Source organism: Plasmodium sp. gorilla clade G2 (assembly GCF_900097015.1).
Source record: "Plasmodium sp. gorilla clade G2 genome assembly, chromosome: 13".
Taxonomy (NCBI): domain Eukaryota; phylum Apicomplexa; class Aconoidasida; order Haemosporida; family Plasmodiidae; genus Plasmodium; species Plasmodium adleri (nom. inval.).
In genome coordinates, this window is record NC_041705.1 from 660,021 (window position 1) to 682,500 (window position 22,480).

Sequence of the window (22,480 nt, forward strand, 5' to 3'; positions counted from 1 at the left end):
ATTTAAATATATACATAATATAAAAAAAAATAAAAAAATTTTAAATTGAGAAAAGTATTAGGAAGATTTCTCATTCCCCATTTCAATCATACACATACCAAAAAAAAATAATAAATAAATAAATAAATAAATATATATATATATATATATATATATATATTTATACATATTTTTAATTGAAGACAAATTACATATCGTGTAGTTCGTCTTCCTTGTGTGTTTCAATTACACAATCCGATTTAGGATAGCATGTACATAAAAGAATATATTTTTTTTTTATTTGTTCTTCATCTAAATAACTTTGATCATCATTATCTACTTCTCCTTCTACTAGTTTTGCTGCACATGTAGAACAACTACCTCCCCTACAACTATATGGTAATTCAACATTTTGTCTTTCACTAGCATCTAATATATATTCATCTTCATTACATTCGATTTGTTTTTCTCCATCATTTGTTCTTAATGTTATATTATAAAATAATTTATTTTTATTAGAAGTATTGAAATTACGTTTCCTTAAATAATCATAATTATTGATATTAGATATATTACTTTTTATTTTGTTCTTAAAAAAACATATTTGTTTATTAGAATTACCTAGCTGGTTATTACTTAGGAAATTCAAAAATAATTTACTCTTTTGGCTTCTTAATATATTTTTATTATTATTATGATACATATAATTTGTGGGTATATACGTATTTTTTAATTTATATGTATTGCTATGTTTTATGCTAAATGTTAGTACTAACAATAATATTACAATATTCATGATTCTAACAAAAGTTTATTTCTTCTATTTTTTTTCTTTTTTATTTTTCAATTGATACTAAAAAAAATATATATATTACATATAAAATAAATAAGTATATTTAAACATATTTTATTTACCTTATTTAAATAATATACATTCAAAATATATATATATATATATATATATATATATTGTATAAACTCTTTATTGATGTAATAACCTTTTTGATAATAAATATATAAATAAATAAACAAAATGTGCCCTTTTCTTAATAAATATAAACTATAATATACCAAATTATTATTTTTATCATTATATAATATTAATAATTCAGACAAAATCTTATTTTTTTTGTTTTATTTAATAAAAAAAAATAATGAAATCCTTATGGCAATACATTAGTTCAACTTTATTATTTTCCACCTTATAAAGCATACACAAAATGAAATATGAACTTAATCCTTTTTTTTTTTATTTTTTTGTAAACATAAAATATTACATATTTTCATCTTATTATTAATATATCTGAGCGGCTAAACAATATGAAAACAAAAATAAAATATATAAATATATATATATTATATGTATATATGATGTAATATATATAGGTTCTTTAATTTTGATTTTTTTTTTTTTTTTTTTTTTTTTTTTTTTTTTTTTACAGAATTATATATAATCAATAGAACAACGATTATTTACTGGAACGTCAAAAAATGAATGTTACATGTATATATATTAAAATTTTAAAATATATATGTTTATATAATATATATATTTTTTTTTTGGTATATATTTTGTCCCTCTCCTTATTATTTAAAAATTTATTCTGTTCTTTCTTTAATATATATATATATATATATATATATATTATATATATGTATACATATTTATATATGTAATTTAAAAAAACATGAACTCCTTAAAATGATATAGTCATATATTCTTATAAATTTTATAAATGTTTTCGAAAAATGGATAAGGAAAAAAATAAAATAAAAAAAATTACTATATATATATATTTTATATGTATAATATTTGGGTTTATATGTTCTCCTCCTTATTTACATTAATGTAAAGGGTAAAATAAGTCCACTCATAAAAATGTTACATAAACAACAACGTTGATATATGAGTTTTAAAAAATAAAAGAAAGTGCAAATAATTATGAGAATTATATATATATAGAAATTAAAAAAAAATAAAATGATATAAAAAAATATATGTTTATGAAATAATACAAATAAAAAAACAAAATGAATGGAATTGTGGTAAAATAACACACACATATATTTTATATACATATGTGATTATATAACCTTTTAAAAGGTTAAAACATTTGATAAATATTCATATTAAATATATATATATATATATACATAATTATCACAGTATGATTAAAATTTTTGTTGGTTTCTTTTTAACAACATTATTTCTAGTTGTATTTAAATTTCATATTGTCAAGAATGTAAAAAATAAATCATGTTTCATAAACACTTTTGGTGTATTTCCTATTGTTACAAATTTATTTCCTAAATATATAAATAAAGGTATAAATAGAAAAATTCCTATTACATATAAAAAAAATAAAATGATAAGATTTTTAAACAATAATATATATGAAGATGCATACGATACTATAATTAACAAATTAGATTTATTAATAAAAGAGAGTTATGATATTAAAGATCATATTAATACTTTTAAAGGTTTTTTAAGGAAATATTTAGATGAAATAAAAAAGCATGAATCTTGTTCTTCACAAGATTTCTTAAATAATTTTTTAATTTATATTGATACATTTAAAAAATACAAAAATTATGAGTTCCCTAATATTCATAGATATGATGAAACGTTATATGAATGGTCTTTAAAATTTTGGTCTGAATTGATAGACAAAAAAAATTCGAAATTTCTTGGTATTTCAAATATAAAAAAAATAGAAGATTGGAGAGATAAAGGGCACAATATAATAATATTTAGTAATCATCATATTGAAGCAGATGCAAATATAATAAAATATTTTTTTCACATTCAAGACTCTGAACAAATTTCAAGAAATATTATTTTTATAGGTGGACATAAAATTAGAGTTGATCCTTTGTCAAGACCATTCAGTGTAACAGCTAATCTTTTATGTATATATTCGAAAAAGTATATAGAAAACCCTCCACATTTAAGAGAAGAAAAAACTTTATTTAATCATAAATCATTAAATGTTTTACGAAATTTATTAAATAAAGGGAAGCAAATTATTTGGCTAGCTCCAAGTGGAGGAAGAGATAGAAAAGGAGCTGATGGAAAAATACACATTTCTCCTTTTGATCCTAAAATTATACAAACATTTAATATTTTTGCAAAAAGATCCAAGGTTAAAACACATTTCATAGGATTAGCTTTGAATACTTATAATATATGTCCACCACCAAATACGGTTGATGTAGATGAAATTGAAAAAGAGAGAACTTGTAATTATTCACCTATATCTTTAAATTTAGGACAGGATATTTTTGAATTATATCCAAATATGGATGAGGATCAAATAACGACATATCTTTATAATTATGTAAATCAATTATATAAACAAATCAGTTAACAAAAATATATTTAAAATATTATATATTAATGTATTATGTATTTAATATATTCATATGAGATAATTAATTTATAATTATGCTAATATATTTGTTTAAGTAATAATTTAACAATATATATATATATATATATTTTTAATTTTTTTGTTACTTTAAATTTTTTTTGGAGCGCCATAAAATATATATATATATATATTTTATTTTATGCATGCTTTTTTATTTTTTTTGAATAAACTATTTGTATAAATTTATGTATATTATTTGTTATTATATAATAACTCAATATTTACTTTTTCTCAAACAAATATACATGGAAATTATAATAAAATAAGAAATATATACATTAAAATGTGTAGCACATATATATATATATATATATATATTAAAAATAACAAAAACGTGAACAATATTTTCATATATAAATATATTAATTTTTTTTTTTTTTTTTTTATTTATTTTATTTGGCTAGCTGTTCATAATATTTTCATAAGTCCTTTTTGGCCTTATGAAAAAATGTGTAAATTTACAATAATCCAATGATCTTTTTATTTTCATTTTATTCAGAAAAATATTAATATATTCTTAATTTATAAAAAAAAGAAGAAAATTGAAATATCACAGAAAAAATTATGTATATATTATTTATTTATTTTTATTCTTTTCTTTTTTTTTTGATGTATAATTTGTTGAAGCATTTTACACAGTTGTGTCAAAAAAAAACAAAAAAAAAAAAACTCAATATTATGCCTTAAAAATATTTTTTAATTTTGGCTTGTGATAATTAAATATATGTTAATTGATTAAAATTTATATATATATATATATATATATAATTTTATTATAAAAAAAAAATTATCTTTTAATTTTTACAATGAGAAAAAGAAGACAAGGACATCTTTAAAAAAAGCAAATGCTTTGAATTTTATTAATATATTTTTTGAATGATTTATATATTCATTTATATATAATTTATAATTAAATATATTTATAGTTTTTATATATTAAAAAAGTTAAAAGAAGAAAATTTTATATGATTACATTAATGATATTATATACTATTATTCATGAACACTCAACAAAACTTTTTATAAAAAGTTAAATTACAAAATGTTTACATTTTGTGTTCATATCATTTATATTGAATAAAAAAAAAAAAAAAAAAAATTCTTTTACTGTCTTTTTTTATTTTCTAATTATATTATAGAGAAAAATATTCCTTTGATAAATAATATATATATATATATATTGAAAATATGATAGCATTTAATACATAAATTAGAATAAAAAGTATCAACATATATACTACCCTTTATAATTAATATAAAATACTGGTATATAATATAATATATATTGCGAAAATACAATTATATACTTCCATTATTATATAATATAACAAAAACGGTTACTTGATAAAATAAGCAGTTACATAAAATATATATTATTTTCATCAGTTTATAGATATATTTATTATTTAAAATTATATTTACATTTTTATTTATCTTTTAGCAATTTTTCTACTCATTTATTATAGATTTTATATTATTATTATATATATATAATAATGTTGTGTTTTCATTTTATATATAATATATATATATATATATTATACAATTAAGGGATAATAAAAATAAATAAAATAAAAAAGCAAAGGAAATAAAGGAAAACAAAAGAAACGACTATTATATAAAAATATATATATATATATATATATGTGTAATGATAAAATAAAATATATTCATATTACATTAATAGTTAATATAATATATATTAAAAAGGAAAAAATATTTATAGCATATATTATATATATATATATATATAAGATTGGATAATGTGTGACTTATAAGAATTTTGAAATATATTATATATATATTAAATGATATATTTAATAATATAAATATTTTAATATATCATTTTTTCTTTTCTCCATATAGTTATATATATATATATATATATATATATATATATATATATATTTATTTATTTATTTATTTATTTATTAATATTGTTTGAATTATTTACCATATTTAAAATGTATGAGTAAACGTTGAAGAAAATAATTTATATTTTATATAAATTGTTTTATATAATTTTCATGTTATACATATATATATATATATATATATATTATATTTTTTTTTGTTGTTGTGTTACATAGATATAAATATATACTTTTCTTTATGTGAAATTCATATATATTTTTTTTTATGTAATTCATATATATATATATATATATATATATATATATATATATAAGTATAATATTAAAAAAAAATAAAAATAAGATGAATGAAAATAATGTAAAAGAAATGAATAATAAAAATGAGAATCCATACAAAAAAAAAGGTGATGAAAAATTAAGTGAAACAGCTAGTTATCAAAATTTAAAAAAGTCATCATATATAGATAACTTGTATAACAAAAATTTAATTTTATGCGAAGATAAAATATCTTATTGTGATGAGAAAAAAAAGGAAAATACAAATGTGGATGAAGAAAGAAAAAGAATAACAAATGTAAAAGAAGAGGTTGAAAATAATTCGTCCATATGTAAAAATGTGTCATCTACAAAAATATTGAAAGAAGTTCAAAAAGATAAATATAACATTCTTGATATGAAAGGAAAAAATAACATTAAAAATAATACATCATCAGAATATATAAAAACAAGATCTTTACAGAACGTAAAGAGAAATTCTTCGTCATATTCTAATGATAAAACTGGAAACAATAATTCTCTAAATTTAGAAGATCATAAGGTTGCATTTTCTACTACAAATGGGAATAGCCTCAGTTTTGATGGGATAGATATGAATAATATAAAATTGAATATGACAGAAAAAATAAATAATAATAATTATGTTAATGATGATGATGGTGATAATAATAATTATTATTATAATAAGATGAATGACGAAAAAAATGAAAAAGAAGAAATATCATTTAACATATATGATGCACCCAAATTAATAGGAAATAATATGGAAAATTATATTTTGCATGATGAAGATAATTATATTAAATCATCTTTTGATAGAAATGACTTTAATAGTGCTATAGATAATAATGATGGTTTAAAACAACCGTTTAATATATTTAATGAGGAAATAAATAGTCATGATTTAAGAAGAAAAAACAAAGATATAATAGCAAACATTGAAAAATCATCTAGATATTATAAAGAAAAAAAAGACAGTTTTTTGAGTACATTAAAATCGAAAAGTCATGAAAAAAAAGAATTATATAGTTCTAATATATATCAAGCTAAGGATGAGGAAATTATGATACAGAGAATTTTGATTGAACAAAATAATAATGATGATAATGTTCGAAATAAAATAGATAGTATTGAACAAACTATAGAAGAAAATAGAAATGTTAAATATAATAAAATGTTAAGTAATAAAACTGGAAATATATTAAAAAATCAAAGTGATATATTACAAAATATAATTTGTGAAGAAGAAAATTATTCTTCATCATCTACAAATGTAGTAAGTCATATGGTTAATAAAAATGCAGAGAATGATTCATTTAATAAAAGGGATTATGAAATAACAGATGATGAAAGTATGGAAGAGAACCTTATAAAAAATAATAAATATGTAGATGATGAATTTGGAGAAGATAAATATTTAAATGATCATATTCCAAGTGATGAATTAAATGCAAAAATATCGAATGATATTAGTAGTATACCCCATATAGAATTAAGCAAAGATTCATTAGAAAATACAAGAGAAAAGTTTGAAAATGTTAGATCAAATTATGGGGAAGATTTTATAGATATAAAAATCTATGATGAAGATTCTGAAATAGATGATATACAAAATAACGAACTAGATTATTTTTGGAATAATAAAGATGTATCGAATATATTAAATAAGGAAAGAAATTTTGTAAGAACAAGTTTTGAAGGAAATAATGAAGAGGATGAAAAAAATATATCGAATAGTGAAGACTGTGGTCATGGAGTAAGATTAGGACTAATTGATCTTCCAGATTTTAATATAAAAAAAAAGAAGGATAAAATTATATTTCCTCAAATGAGAAGAAGTAGAAGTGATAATATATATAAAAGGAAAAATATAGCCCATTTTATAAATAAGAGAAATACAATAGATAATTTAATAAATAATGAAAATATGGAAATATCGTTATCAAATAATGAATACACACATGATAATAATAATAATAATAATAATGATAATATTAATAATATTAATAATAATGATAATAATAGGGTAGCTGATAAAAAAGAGGAACAACGCGATGATATGAATATAGCAGACAAATTAGATATTATAAGAAAGAAACTAGCTATAAATAATAATATAGACATTGATAATATAAATTATGAACGTTTTGATATGTATCAAGTAGATTTTGAAAAAATAGGTTTAAATGTAAGTAATTTAGAAAAAGAAGAAAAATATATTTTGTTGTTATATATATCTGAAAAGAAATTAGAATATGTATGGAATGAGAGAGAAGCTTTTAAGCGAGCTCATTCGAATATAAAGAATTTCCAGGTAAATCAAAATAAGATGAGAGAATTAAAAAATGAGAAAAGAGAAAATTCTGTATTAATTGATACACAATATTTTAAAAGTAATGAAATGAAAAATTATCAGAATTATAATATATTGAATAAGAAAAATAAGTACAATATAAAAAATAAATCTTCAAATAATTGTAGTACAAATAAGACCAATGTTTTTTCAAACATTGGTAGGTCTATATCTGTAACATCATCATTTGATACGTGTGAGAAGAAAAATAATTCTAAAGATTTTTCATTATTATTAGAGAGGCATAAATATAATAAAATGAGAAATGATGAATATGACGAAAAGATGAATAGTGATGATAATAATGATATTATAAATAATGATGAAACGTTACAGGATGTGGGTTTCTTCTTACCGTTTTATCGTAGGTTATTAAAAAAATACGAGACAATAAACAAGGTGGTCATAAATAATGATACGGTTGCTAATGATGTTTGTGAAACAATTAGTACTGCAAATAATAATATTATATGTAATAATATATATAATAATAATAATAATATTTGTAATAAAAAAGAAGATGGTGATAATTCTCAAAAAAAGATGTCGAATGAAAAAGCTTTATTTGAGAAGTTCCTTAAAAGCTTCATTTCTTTATTTTTCCTCGATGAATGTATTGATCAATTTTTAAATTATTATGAAGATATTAAAACATCAAAAAATAAAGATGATGCTTTGTTAAGACATTCTTTGTGTATTGAATATATGTGTAATTGTTTTCAGGATATATATATACAAAAAGATTATATTGAAAATGAAGAAAAAAATTTTTGGTTTTTACATTTTTCTGATATTATGAAAGATATAATAAATAATTTTATAGAAAATGAAAATTTAGTAAATAAAATAAGAAAGATACAAATAATAAATAACATATTAAAAGATGAGGTTAAAACGTATTCAATTAAGGTAGCTCATGAAGACATTTATTTGGATGTATCTCAAAATTTTATTGAAGATTATGAAAATGTTATAGTTAGTAAGGATATAGGATTTTTTAATATATATATGTTGGATAAAAATTATAAGTATAATTATCACATATATAAGAAACAAAGCCAAAAAATAAAAACACAAAATAGTAAAGATAAAAATAATAATAATAATAATAATAATAAAAAATATGTTGATGGGAATAATCAAGTTAATTATAGCAATTCATTTTGGAGTTATATATTTGGATATTTTAATAATATATATAATAATTGGTCTCAAGAAAAAGATGATTCAGATGATTCAAATGATACAGATCATTCTTCATATAGTCATTCTGAAGAGTCTTTACAAAAAGATATAATAAATTCATCAAATTTGGTTATTCAAAATTGTACTCATTCAGATGGAGAACAAAGTGGTGATATTTCAATGACCACAGATGATGAAAATTATCAAAATTTAGAGGAACAAAAAGGGAAAAATAAAAATAAAAATAAAAGTGATATTAAAAATGAAGATAATATAGAACATAACATATTACATAAAAGACATAAGCAAGTTCATGAAGAAAAAGTATGTACAAATGATATTTTATTAAAAAGAAATAAGCAAGATAAAAATAAAGAAAAATATAAAAATGATCATTCTCTTAAATCAAAAGACATAAAAAGTGTTGATACAAATATATGGCAGAATGATAAAGTTGTAGATACAAACATGAATAATAATAAATTAAATAATTATATGAATAACGAGATAAAGTTTAATTCTTTAGAAAGGCAAGAACATATATTAGGTAGTTCTACTAATATAGATGAGAGTATAATTGAGAGTAATTTATCAAATGTTAGCTTTCATAATTCGGAAAATTCTAATAATATAAAATTGGATGATTTTTATGTCGTTAATAAGAAAGAAGAAGAACAAGAAATGAAACATAATACTACAAAGGATGAAGAACCATCTGAAATGTTAAATAATAATAATAACAAAAAAACAAACTGTTGTAGTAATATACATAAGAACAGAAATGATCACATTTCATCATACCAAACTTTTAAGTGTAATAATAAAAAATATCAAAGAAATGTAGCAAATTTAGTTTCATTTCAATATAAAGGATCGTTACCAAAAGAAAATATAAATAACTTTAAAAAAATGAATAAAAATAAAAATATCATAGGTTGTTATTTTTCATCATCTGATGAAACCTTAGTTGGAGTGCATATTAAAAGTGATATAGTCCAACATTTTGTAGATACACATTTTATTATGGAACGATGTCGAAAATATAATAAACAAATAAAAAAGTCGTATGTACATATTCTAAATGCAAAAACAAAACAATACTTAGCTGTAAATCTAAGTACAAACAAAATAATTTACACAAATAAATATGATGATACAATATATTTAGATCAATATAATGAACAACATAAAATATCTACATATTTTCAATTACAATCAATATCGGATATGATGAAAAATATTTTGATCGAAGATATTGTACAGAGTGTGGCTGATATATTGTGTTGATACTAAAATTTGTAAGATATGATAAGGCACCCCTAAATATATCTATACTGTAAAGGTTAAAATAAGGTTTAACAGGAAAAAATAAAATATATATATATATATATATATATGTGTACCTTTTTATGCATATCATTTTGTGTTTATCTTTATAAATATGTAAATTTTTTTTTTTTTTTTTTTTTTTTTTTTTTTTCAATCATTAGTCATGAATTTGACAGAATATGATTCACCACGCAAAAAAAAGAAAAAAAAAAAAAAAAAAAAAATGTCTAAATAATAATAAATATAAATAATTTGTTATTCATCTTGAGTTTTTATACATTTGTATATGTTTTTATTTTTAATATGATTTTTCTTTTTTTTTCTTTTTTTTTTTTGTTATTGTTATAATTGTGTATAATTTAATATATCCGTTTTGTTATTCTCTATAAATTTTTATTAACTCCGTCATTTAATTTTTTTTTTTAATCAATGTTTGATTATCCTTTTAATATATAAAGTATCTTTATTCAATGTGTAATTTTTTCCTTTCTTTTACCGTTCTTATTATCCTTCAAATGTTCACATTTTTATGTCATTTGAATTTTTTAAATATAAAATATTAATTCAAAATGGAGTTTTTTTTTTTTTTTATATCAAAATGTTGAAAAAAAAAAAATAAAGACAACACATAAATGAAATGAATAAATAAAAATATATCTATATTAATATGTTGTGTATAATTGCTGCTTTTAGTATTTAAAAACATCATTGTGAATGAAAAAAAATTATATTTAAAAAACAAAATGGATAATATATATAATATATATAATATATATATTATATATATGTTCGAATTAATCGTGGTCCGGTTCTTTGTCGTGTATTGTTACCCTTCTTCTCTTTACTTCTTGGACTTCCTTTTTGTTTGTATTTTGTCTTATGTCCAAAGCATGTCTATTAACCGTTGATATACCATCAACAAATCTCATTTTAAATAAAACATCTGCATGAGAGAACATACCTTCTTTTAAAGATACGATAATAAATTGTGAATGTGGAAATTGTGTCCTTATCATATCTCCAATATTTTGAGTATGATTTAAATCTAAAGCAGCATCAATTTCATCTAATATATACATAGGTACTGTTCTCACTTTTAATAAGGCTAGAATTAAGGACAGGGCTAAAAGACTTCTTTGCCCTCCACTCAATTCGGTTAGGGACTCTTTCCAATTGTTATTAAAGGCAATCTAAAAAAAAAAAAAAAAATATATATAAATGGATATATATATATAATATATATATATATACACAAACATATACACATATACATATACACAAACATATATACATATATATATATATATATATTTTTTTTTTTTCCACTTGAGAGTGCCACTTTTTACCTTCATTTCTATTCCGTTAGCTAAATCCCCATCGACTATACTTAATTTGGCTTGGGCATTATTCAGAAGGGTTGAAAAAATAGCTTGAAAATATTCATTAATTTGCTGATACATTGCCAACAAGCTTTCACTTTTTTTTACATCCAAATCTGCTATAACTTCTTGTATTTTTTTTTTATCTTCTTCTACTTGTGATTTTTTGGTTACTAAATCTTTGTAATCTACTTGCACCTGTTCATACATTTGTACTGCTTTTCTATTAATATTGATCGACAATTTATTTTGCTCATTTTGTAAAGCCTGTATTTTTTTCTGTATAACATCATGTCTAAAATTTTCAAAATCATATGGAGTATATTTTTTATTAAACAAAGGTTCATATGATTCTATCCATACATGTGTTTTATATAAATATTTAACTGTATCACTTGATGTTTTCAAATCCTTTTGTAAATCTAATAAAGTATTTTCTAGTTTTTTTAAATCTAATATATTTTCACTTTTTTTTTTTTCTAAATCTTCAATTTTTTTAAGAACATGTTTCATTTCATTTTCATAAGAAGTAAAACTTGATTGAAGTTCTGTGATTTTTTTTTCTAATTCTTTTAAATTATCCTTTGCAATATTAATATTATTTTCTATATCTTGTATTTTTTTTTCAATTTCATTTATAGTTTCATCACTTATAGATAAATCATTTGTTTCTTTTTCTTTTTGTTTTTTATAATTTTCAATTTGTAATAATACATCATCTATTTCTTCTTTTTTTTTATGTTCTTCTGTTTCTAATTGTTTTATTTTATTTTTTAATTTTTTAATAGTTTCTTTTAAATCTTCTTCTTTTTTATCCTTATTAGCTTCATATTCAGATATGTCTTTTTCTAATTTGCGTATTACTTCAGTTAATTTTTTTTGTTCTTTATATAATTCACTTAATTCATTTCGCCCCTTTTCAATTTCATTTTTATGTTCTTCTATTTTTTTATTCACACTACCATATTTGCTTGTTTCCATTCTATTTTCAATATTACTTAGATTGTTATCATATATTTGTAATTCCTTTGAAATAGTTTTTTTCTTTTCTTCTGCTTTTTCTAATGATTTTAATTTTTCAGTTATTTCCTTTAATTTATTTTCATTATCATGATATTGTTGTTTTTTACTTTTATACTTTTCATAATTTAATAAGAATAGATTAATATTTTTGTTAGACCCACCAGACATACTTCCAGATGTATCAAATTTATCACCCTCCAAAGTTATAGTAGTATAAGATAATTTTTTATTTGGATTATAAGTAATTTTTTTACATAACTCAACATTAGAACATATTAAAGTACCATTAAATAAATATTGTATAATTTTTTCTAAATTTTTATCATATTCCATAATATCTAAAAAATAAATAACATCATTTTTATCCTTTACATTTAAACCAACATTTCTTCGACATTCTTCAATATGTTTCTCATGTACTTCTCTTGATATTACACAATCTTCTAAAGGTAGCAATGTGACTCTTTTACTTCCATTAGAAAAATTATTATATTCAAATAACCTTTTACTATGTTCTTTATTTTGTACTAATAAATATGTTAATTTTCCACCTAATATTAAATGTACAGCTAAAGCTGTATTGTTGTATTCTTTTTTTATTTTTATTAATTTATATATCTGTCCTAATATATCTGTACTTTTCATATTACTTGGTATTTTATAATCAATTTTTACACTATTAATTATATTTTTTAAAACTTGTAATTCTTGTTGTAATTTTTCTATATCGTTATATAAAATATTTTTATCTCTTTTTAATGTATCCAATTCTATAAAATTATTATATTGTTTATTTAATTTATCTAATTCTTGTTCACATAATTTTTTTTTTTTTTCTTCAATTTCTTTTTCTTTATTAATTTCATTATATTCCTTTTCATATTTTTTTCGTTGCTCTTTTAATGTAATAATTTCTTTTTCTAAATGTTTATTATTTTGTAAGAAATTATTTATTTGTGTTTCTGCTTTACTTAAATTCGTTTTATAATTTTTTAATTGTTCTCTAAATGAACCTGTATATTCATTATTATTTGTACCAGCACTTAATAGACAATTCATAGTTAATTGTTTTTCATTTAATTCTTCTTTTAATATTTCAATTTTCTTTTTTAAATCTTCATATGATTTTAAATTTTTATTATTTTTTTCATTATTTTTTTGATAATCATCTAATTTATTTTCTAAATTATTAATTTCTTTTTTGATATCTTCTCTTCTTTTTTTCTCTTTTGCTTTCTCTTTATTTTCTATTTTAGCTTCTGATTTTAATTGAGAAATTTTCTTTTCTAATTCTTCTTTTTCACTTATCAAAATTTTCATAGGTTCATTTGCAATAGTAGTTTCTTTAACAATTTTCTCTTTTTCAATTTTATATTTCTCAATATCTTTATCAATTTCTTTTATACCTTTCTCTAAAATTTTTTCTTCACTTTTTGCATCTTCTATTTTTTCTTCACATTTTGTCATCATCTTTTTTGCTACATAATATTTGTAAGCTATTTCGACTTTCTCATATTTTTCGATTTCTTCATTATTACTAACAAATTTATTATACTCTTCTTTTTCTTTTTTTAATTTTACTAAGGTCGGTTCAATTTCTTCAAATAATACTTTATTTATTTCACCTAATTTCTGATCCTTTTTAACCATCAATTTTATAGCATTTGTTCTTTTCACTTCATAAAGTTTGGTACCACTAGATTCTTCAATTAATCCTAACAGTTCAATAGGTTTCATATTTATAACTTTGGTTATTTTACCTTGCATAATTAAAAAATGAGGATTATTTATATTCAATTTTAATGATTGAAAAAAATCACTAATATCTTTAGGTTTAGCATTATGACTGTTTAAAAGATATCGATTTCGACCTCCTAATACTATTTGTCTAGTAATGGTTATGTTCTTCATATCACGATAAGGTTCTTGTAACGGACTTGGTTTTTCTTCATTGTTAAATTTTATAGTTACACTACCTTTTGTAATTCCAGCTTGACCTTGTTTATATATTAATTCATCTAATCGATTAACTCTTATTAAATTTAAATTATTTATACCCATAACAAAACATATCGCATCTAAAACGTTAGATTTACCACTACCATTTAAGCCTGTTATAGCATTGAATTGAGGGTGAAATGGACCAATTACTGTTTTGGTGGGGTAACTCTTAAAACCATCTAATATTATTTCCTCAATATACATATTAATAAAATTAAATATATATAAATATATATGACTCGACAAATAGGCAAAACACAAACAAAAATTTATAAAAAAATATATTATATATATATTATATATATATATATTTTTTTTTTTATTTGTCCTTTCAGGTTCCTATTCAATTCATATATTTTTTTACACTTTTTTCATTATTCTTATATATATAATATATATTTTTTTTTTATTTATTTTCTGAATTGATCAGGCAAAAATTTTGGCTGTATTTTTTTTTTTTTTTTTTAACACACCTTTAAAATGATATATTAATCAAATTAATTATTTTGAGAATTCATTTTTTCCTTAATTATAATACATATATATTATATATATATATTATATACATATAATATTTTATTTTATTATATTATATTATATTATCTTTTTTTTTTTTTTTTTTTTTTTTTTTTTTTTTTTTTGAACCATTTCTCATACATTCAATGAATCGAAATGAATATTGACATGGATTAATATTAACAATATATATATATATAAAATATACATATATATTTTTTACGTTGATAACATTATATAACTGTTTTCTTTACGTTTTATAAAAATGTGAAATAAACTATTTATTATATACTCAAATATAATAAAATAATAAATGTACATTATGTATATTATATATATATATTATATATATTTATGTATTCTTTTTATATGCACATATATAATATTTTTATTTATTTCTTATCGTTATAATTATAAAAATATCTTTTTAATATAAGGAGAAATGTTATTAATACTATTAAAATTACATATATTTTTATTATTTATATATTTATAAATATATTATATATATTCAACTATATATTAGGAATAAACAATATATATATATATATATATATATATATATATATATATATATTTATTTATTTATTTATTTATATGTAGCATATCCAAAATTTTTCCAAATAAATCTTACTTAAAAGACAAAGTTTAAAAATTATCCTTTTAAAAATAACTACCATATTTTATGTCTTCCTCATATTTTTTTGATGAATAATACTTCAACGAGTTATAAATTTATAAAAGATACTTTTTCATAATAAAATAGTTACACATATTTGTTTTGTCATCATTCCATATTATAAAAAAAAAAATATATCATTTATTAAAATAAATAATATATACATACATTTATTAAGTCCATATAACAAATAACCAAATATATATTTTTTTTTTTTATATAAAAATATTAAGAATCTATTATTAAAATGATAGATATATAACAAGTGTTCCCTCATGTTAACTAAAATAAAAAAAAGAAAAGATTATATATATATAATATATGCATGGAATGTGATATAAAATTATCAACAATTTTAGGTTCAATGAAAAAAAAATTAAAAGACATATAAAAATTTATTTGAATAAATGTATGTATTTTTATTAATGTGTATTAAATATATATTTTTTTTTTTTTTCAAATGAAGAGAAATTAATTATATGCAATACAAATAATGTATTACATTTTATGTTCTCCTGATAGGTATATACATTATTTACATGGTTAAGTCTTTTATATCCTACGTATATTTTTTAGTTGTATATATTATAGCAAACATAAATATATATAGCTAGCTAGATAGATAAAAAGAGCACCAAGAAGTAGTATTCCTTTATGTTTTAATATAAATAAGGTTTTCAAATTGATATAATATATATATATCAAACCCAATAAAATATTAAGTTAATTTTATAACTTGCCCTTTCTATATTATATAATATATATTTTTTTTTTTTTATAGATATGAATATATGTAAATCATACATGACACTTCATAAGTGTTATTAAAATGGAATACTTGATATTAGAAGAAAAATATAAAAATCTTCTGGTTAAAAATTAATTTCATTTTTTCTACATAACAATATATATATATATATATATATATATATATATATATATATTAATATGTTTGTGTTTTTTTATATATAACCAATAATATTATAAGATGTAAACATTTATATATTATATACACATTTATAATACATAAAAAGAATAAGTCTAACTATGAAAATACTCTTCTTAAGAAAGAAACAGAAATACTTAACAAGAAATTGGAGGTACATATTAAGAAAAAATTAAATGATCAAATTAAATCAAGCTTATACATAATATTATATATATATATATATATATTTTATTAATTATATAAAAAAGAATTTAGAAAGTGCTTATATAAATAATGAAAATAAAATAACAGCCTTTATTAAAGATAAAGAAGAATTAGAAGATTATTTATATAAAATAAAAAGAGAAAATTTGGATTTAAAAGATGAAATTTCTAAATTAAATGAAAAAATACAAGTAAATATTGTACATTGTAAAAATTATATACATATATATATATATATTTTATTTTATATTATTTAAATGGTTATATACATTTTAGGATTTAAAAGGTTTAACTAAGACTTATAGAAAAATGATTAAAAATCGAAACAAAGAATTATTCGAATCAGAAATATTAATGGCAGAAAATATTAATTTAAGAAATAACATACAAGTAATATTAATTTTCATTTATTTATATATTTTTGATTTTCTCCATGTTAATCATTATTTTTTATTTTTATTTTATATACTATTTCCACATTTCATTTAAGGCTGTGAATAACGAGAAATTAAATTTGGAATCAGAACTAAACAAGAAAAAAAAAATTATTAATGTTATCAAAGATAAATATAAAAAAAATATAGGAAGGTATACAAAAATTATAATATATATATATATATCATTTATAAATCTTTATAATTCCTCACCTAATTTGCATAAGATATATGATAAAAAAAAAAAAAAAAAAAAAAAAAAAAACGTAATTATAATTTTATATCTTTTTTTTTGCTAAGGCTACTGGAAAAATTTAATCAAAAAGATAGACACATATATGAATTCCAATCTTTTATTATTGATGGTAATAAAAGAATATAAATATGTGTTCTATTATAAACATATTATTCTTTATATATGTGAATAAATATATGAATTAATATTTTATTATATTTTTTTTATTTTAGAACTGAATAATTTAAAAAAAGTCATATTACGTGAAAATGAAAATATGCATTTTGATGAAACCTTAATTAATAATAAATTCATGAACATAAGTTTTCATTTAGATATTGTAATATTAAAAAAAATAATTCCTTATTGATATTATTTTATTTTTATTTTATTTTTTTTTATAATTTTGTATACATAATTAAATTTTAATAAATGATTAAATATATATTACACACACAAGAAAAAAATATCTATTTTTTTAGAATCGTATAATATTTTTAATTTTTTTTTTTTTTTTTTTTTTTTTTTTTAGTTAACAAAAAAATTAGAAGAAAAAATGACGATATCTATAATTGAATAACATTGAACAAAATAAAATGCACATATAAATATATACATATATATATATAAATATATATAATATATTTATTATGTATTTGATTTTTATTTTTGGATTGATCAAAATGTTTTAGGGCTTCCAATATTTTTTTATATATTCTCATGAATTTCTTTCCATTTGATAATTTATATATATTCACAAAATGGAAGAAAAATGGAGTTTTAAATTGTAATTAAAAAAAAAAAAAAAAAAATGAATATATAGTAATTATATTATTATAATATAATATATTATATTATATTATAATTATACCCTTCTTTGTTTTGTTTTATTTATTTATGAATATGGAATATTTGCTTAATAGGTCTTTAAAAAAATGTTATAATAAATTATCATTTTTTTTAGTCTCATCATATAAATTCTCTAGTTTAGTAGAGAATAGTAAAAAGAATGTTAATACATTCCGATTTGAAACAAAAGAAATAAATGACTATAATTACAAGGATTTATTAAGAAATGAGAAAGCTTTTTTAGTTTATGGATATGCAAATTATTCTTATAAAAGTATAAATATTTTTAATAAATTAATTGATATTGTAAAAGAAGACTTAGAAAATAGACCAGACAAAAATGTGTCCATATATAAATTAAATGTAAGCAATAATAATTTATTAGTTAAACAATTTCATATAAAAAATATTCCATTAATCCAACTTCGATATAATAATAAATTGATGCAAGAAATAAATGGAAATGAATTAAATGAAAATAATATTAAAAATATATTAAAGAGATATTATAATTATTTTAATACCTTAAATTCTGTAAATGACATTAATGATTTTTTAGTAAGGGAAGAAGAGTTATCATATAATAATAACGAATCATATTTTGATTCTTCCAAAAATAATAATAATTTGAAGGATGAATCTAATAATGTTAATTATGAATTAACTTTTATTAATGATGATAAGAAAGAAATTATTACTAATGAAATAAAAAATCTTTTCAAAAATAATATATTAGATAAACTACAATTAAATTATAACTGTTCTTCTTATATTGTTTTTAAAAAACTAGAATTACTTCTAACGGAAAAAAATAAAAATACAAAACTAATAAAAGAATTATTAAATGATATTATTTTTAATCATAGTACATATTTAGATATAAATCAACATTATAGTAAAATAACGGCAAAAGCTTTTCTTTATTTATTTGATGAACATTTAATATCTATAGAAAAATTGTTAGAATTAAAAGATATAATATTACAAAATGATAACCAAACAGATATAAAACTAGATGATATTAAATTAATTAATTTCCTTGAACCCCAAATTAACTTTGATAATAGCAAAATAATTCATTATAATAAATTTCAATGTATAGATGATTTCCTATCAAGACCTGAAGAAACTAATGATCATATGACTTTATTATTATCATCATCAATAAAAAAAAATATTTTAAATACACAGTTAATTGATATAAACAAAATTAATGATGATATAAAAATAAAATATTTAAGTAGAATATATAGAATATTATCAATAAAATATTTCCATATAGGAGATATTCAAAATTGTTTATCATATGCATTACATTCATACAAATTAACAGTTCCATTAAATAACATAGACAGCAATAAATCCAAAGTTCTTATTGAAAACCTTATTCTATATTATGGAGCATACAATAATGATATTATTAATTTTTTAAGTGAATTACAATTTTTATTTACAGATAAAAATTTCAAAGTTATTAAATTCCCACACACAAGAGCATTCAAAGGGGGAAGGCCAATGATGAAAAGAGGTAAATCAGGAAAGTGGCTTTGGTTAAGCCCAGATTGGAAACCTAGATGGTTAAAAAAAAAATCCAAATTAATTTTAGAAGAAGAATGGAAATGTGTACCTGATAAAAATGTTCCATTCTGGAATTAAAACAAAAATGTTATAATAGAAAAATATCAATTTGAAGAATAAACTTATTTTTTTTTTAAGGAAATATGGTATAAAGTTATTGCTTTTTTTTTTTTTTTTTTTTTTTTTTTTTAACTAGCTAAATTTCTGAAAAATATGAATATTTATGATTACTAGCCATTCAATGAAAATTAGGAAAATTGTTTGATGGCTAGTTATTGAATAAAAAATATGAACACCCACACAAACATATATATATATATATATATATTATATTATATTTGATTTTTTTTTTGTTAATATACAATTTCTACATATTTTTAAATGTGTCTTATAAAAAACATTAATATATTACTTTATATTTATATGTATAAGAATTATATAGTTAAAATGAATTATTGAAATAAATTAATATATAAAGTTAATAAATAATAATATAATTATCAATTATGTGAATATATATATATATATATATATATATATGCGGATGGAATTTATATATATTTTTAACCTTGATATATATTTATATGGATAATATTACCAAGGCAAAAAAATAAAAATAAAATAATAATATAATTAAATTAATAACTAAAAAAGGATATATATTTCTTTTTAGAACATTGTAAAGAAATAATAATGAAAAAAAAAAAAAAAAAAAAAAAAAAAAAAAACAATTTGTCATAAAAAAAAGAATATATTTTTTTTTTGAACGAATTCTTGTATAACTTAAAAGTAATATATATATATATAATATATATATATATTTTTTTTTATTATGCACTTAATTTTGTTTCCTTTTTTTTTTTTTTTGTTGTAGTATTCTTAATATTATATTCAGTTCCAGCATCAGTAGAATCTTTAGTTTCAAATGTCATATTTTCTGATTCTTTTTCATTTTTATATTCTGAGAAATTATTAAATGAAGACGTTTCTATATCATTGGTTTCACATTTATGTTTTATTTTTGTTTCTGTTTTGGGCACATTTTTAAGTATTTGAAAAGCTTCTTTTGCTTTTTGCATTTGTATTTGATTTAAATATAATTCTTTTTTTAAATCATGTAATTCATCACTCTGATGTTTTGATGATTTGTCATATAGAATTTCTTTAAATTTCATATCAGCATGAATTTTTCTATTTTTAGCTACTTCTTTTAAATAAGCATGTTGTCTATGTACTTCATTTTCTCTTATTTGTTTTTCTAGTTCATTCATAAATAAATCTTTTTTATTTGAAGCTTCAATTACATTTTCTAAATTGCTACACATTAATCGAAGTTCATTTTGTAATTCTTTGTTTCTTTCTTCATATTGTTTGATTAAAATATCATTACGTACGATTTCTTTTTTTAATAAAACTATTTGAGAATCTTTTTCTTGTATCATGGATTGTAAATGTGATGATTGTTTTTCTAATATTTTAATTTCTGATGTAAATTTATCAACCTGTTGTCTATTAATTATTTGTTGTTTAGTATATTGATCTCTTAATTTGCTTAAGTCTTTTTCACATTTCTGTAGCATACTTTCCATGTACGCTATTCTCATATCACGAGATACAATTGATTCCATATATTCTAAAGTATCTTTTCTTAATTCACTTAGAGCTTGAAATGTATTTTCATACTTAAAATTTACATTCTTATTTTCTTCTTTTAAATCGATAATTTCTTTTTCTAATTCAACAACTGTTGTTTTTAGTATATCCAGATCATATGAATTTTTTATTTTTTTATAATTATGTTCATTTTTTATAGATTTGTTTTCCTTCAGAGCAATATCATTATCATCATCCGAATTAATGTGTTCATTAATATGGTTATCAGAGTTTCTTTCATGAAAATTATTGTTGTTATTATTAAATAGGTTGGATTTATATAAAACCTTATAAATATTATTTTTGTTATCTTTTTTATGTGTTTCCTTTATATTATTTTCCACTAAATTCTTAGCATTTCCATATAGGTATTTAAAAATATGATGGACATCATCTAACGTTGCATTATTCTCCTTGAGTTTCAACAATAGTTCATTCTCATGATCGACTGAACTGACTTCTTTTTCAAGTTTGGTTAGTACTCTATCTCTAACATTTAGACTAGTTTTTAAATTTCTTTTTTCCGTTTCTACTTTTTTCAGATGTTTTA

General features: G+C 18.9%; 7 protein-coding genes across 7 annotated transcripts in view; 4 read left to right on the forward strand and 3 right to left on the reverse strand.

The window, feature by feature from the left end:
• Positions 1 to 187: 187 nt before the first annotated feature.
• Positions 188 to 775, reverse strand: PADL01_1317000 (ferredoxin, putative; the record flags this gene model as incomplete). Its single annotated transcript, XM_028683708.1, has 1 exon — positions 188 to 775. One exon carries the CDS (start codon positions 773 to 775, stop codon positions 188 to 190), a length of 588 nt encoding a protein of 195 aa, XP_028539859.1.
• A 1,372-nt stretch (positions 776 to 2,147) lies between these two features.
• PADL01_1317100 (glycerol-3-phosphate 1-O-acyltransferase, putative) lies at positions 2,148 to 3,350 on the forward strand (the record flags this gene model as incomplete). Its single annotated transcript, XM_028683709.1, has 1 exon — positions 2,148 to 3,350. One exon carries the CDS (start codon positions 2,148 to 2,150, stop codon positions 3,348 to 3,350), a length of 1,203 nt encoding a protein of 400 aa, XP_028539860.1.
• Positions 3,351 to 5,630: 2,280 nt separating this feature from the next.
• On the forward strand, positions 5,631 to 10,388 carry PADL01_1317200 (conserved Plasmodium protein, unknown function; the record flags this gene model as incomplete). The annotated part of the gene is made up of 1 exon (XM_028683710.1): positions 5,631 to 10,388. One exon carries the CDS (start codon positions 5,631 to 5,633, stop codon positions 10,386 to 10,388), a length of 4,758 nt encoding a protein of 1,585 aa, XP_028539861.1.
• Positions 10,389 to 11,224: 836 nt separating this feature from the next.
• On the reverse strand, positions 11,225 to 15,037 carry PADL01_1317300 (chromosome segregation protein, putative; the record flags this gene model as incomplete). Its single annotated transcript, XM_028683711.1, has 2 exons — positions 11,225 to 11,620; positions 11,777 to 15,037. 2 exons carry the CDS (start codon positions 15,035 to 15,037, stop codon positions 11,225 to 11,227), a joined length of 3,657 nt encoding a protein of 1,218 aa, XP_028539862.1.
• A 1,820-nt stretch (positions 15,038 to 16,857) lies between these two features.
• Positions 16,858 to 18,430, forward strand: PADL01_1317400 (conserved Plasmodium protein, unknown function; the record flags this gene model as incomplete). Its single annotated transcript, XM_028683712.1, has 8 exons — positions 16,858 to 16,899; positions 17,063 to 17,128; positions 17,226 to 17,372; positions 17,458 to 17,571; positions 17,672 to 17,769; positions 17,916 to 17,980; positions 18,084 to 18,190; positions 18,383 to 18,430. 8 exons carry the CDS (start codon positions 16,858 to 16,860, stop codon positions 18,428 to 18,430), a joined length of 687 nt encoding a protein of 228 aa, XP_028539863.1.
• Positions 18,431 to 18,753: 323 nt separating this feature from the next.
• Positions 18,754 to 20,355, forward strand: PADL01_1317500 (conserved Plasmodium protein, unknown function; the record flags this gene model as incomplete). Its single annotated transcript, XM_028683713.1, has 1 exon — positions 18,754 to 20,355. One exon carries the CDS (start codon positions 18,754 to 18,756, stop codon positions 20,353 to 20,355), a length of 1,602 nt encoding a protein of 533 aa, XP_028539864.1.
• A 752-nt stretch (positions 20,356 to 21,107) lies between these two features.
• PADL01_1317600 (conserved Plasmodium protein, unknown function) overlaps positions 21,108 to 22,480 on the reverse strand; it is a gene marked incomplete at both ends in the record, with an annotated part of 2,268 nt that continues 895 nt past the window's right edge. The window contains one exon of the mRNA XM_028683715.1: positions 21,108 to 22,480. This exon is cut by the window's right edge and continues 895 nt beyond it. Within this exon, the coding sequence (XP_028539865.1) occupies positions 21,108 to 22,480 (1,373 nt within the window).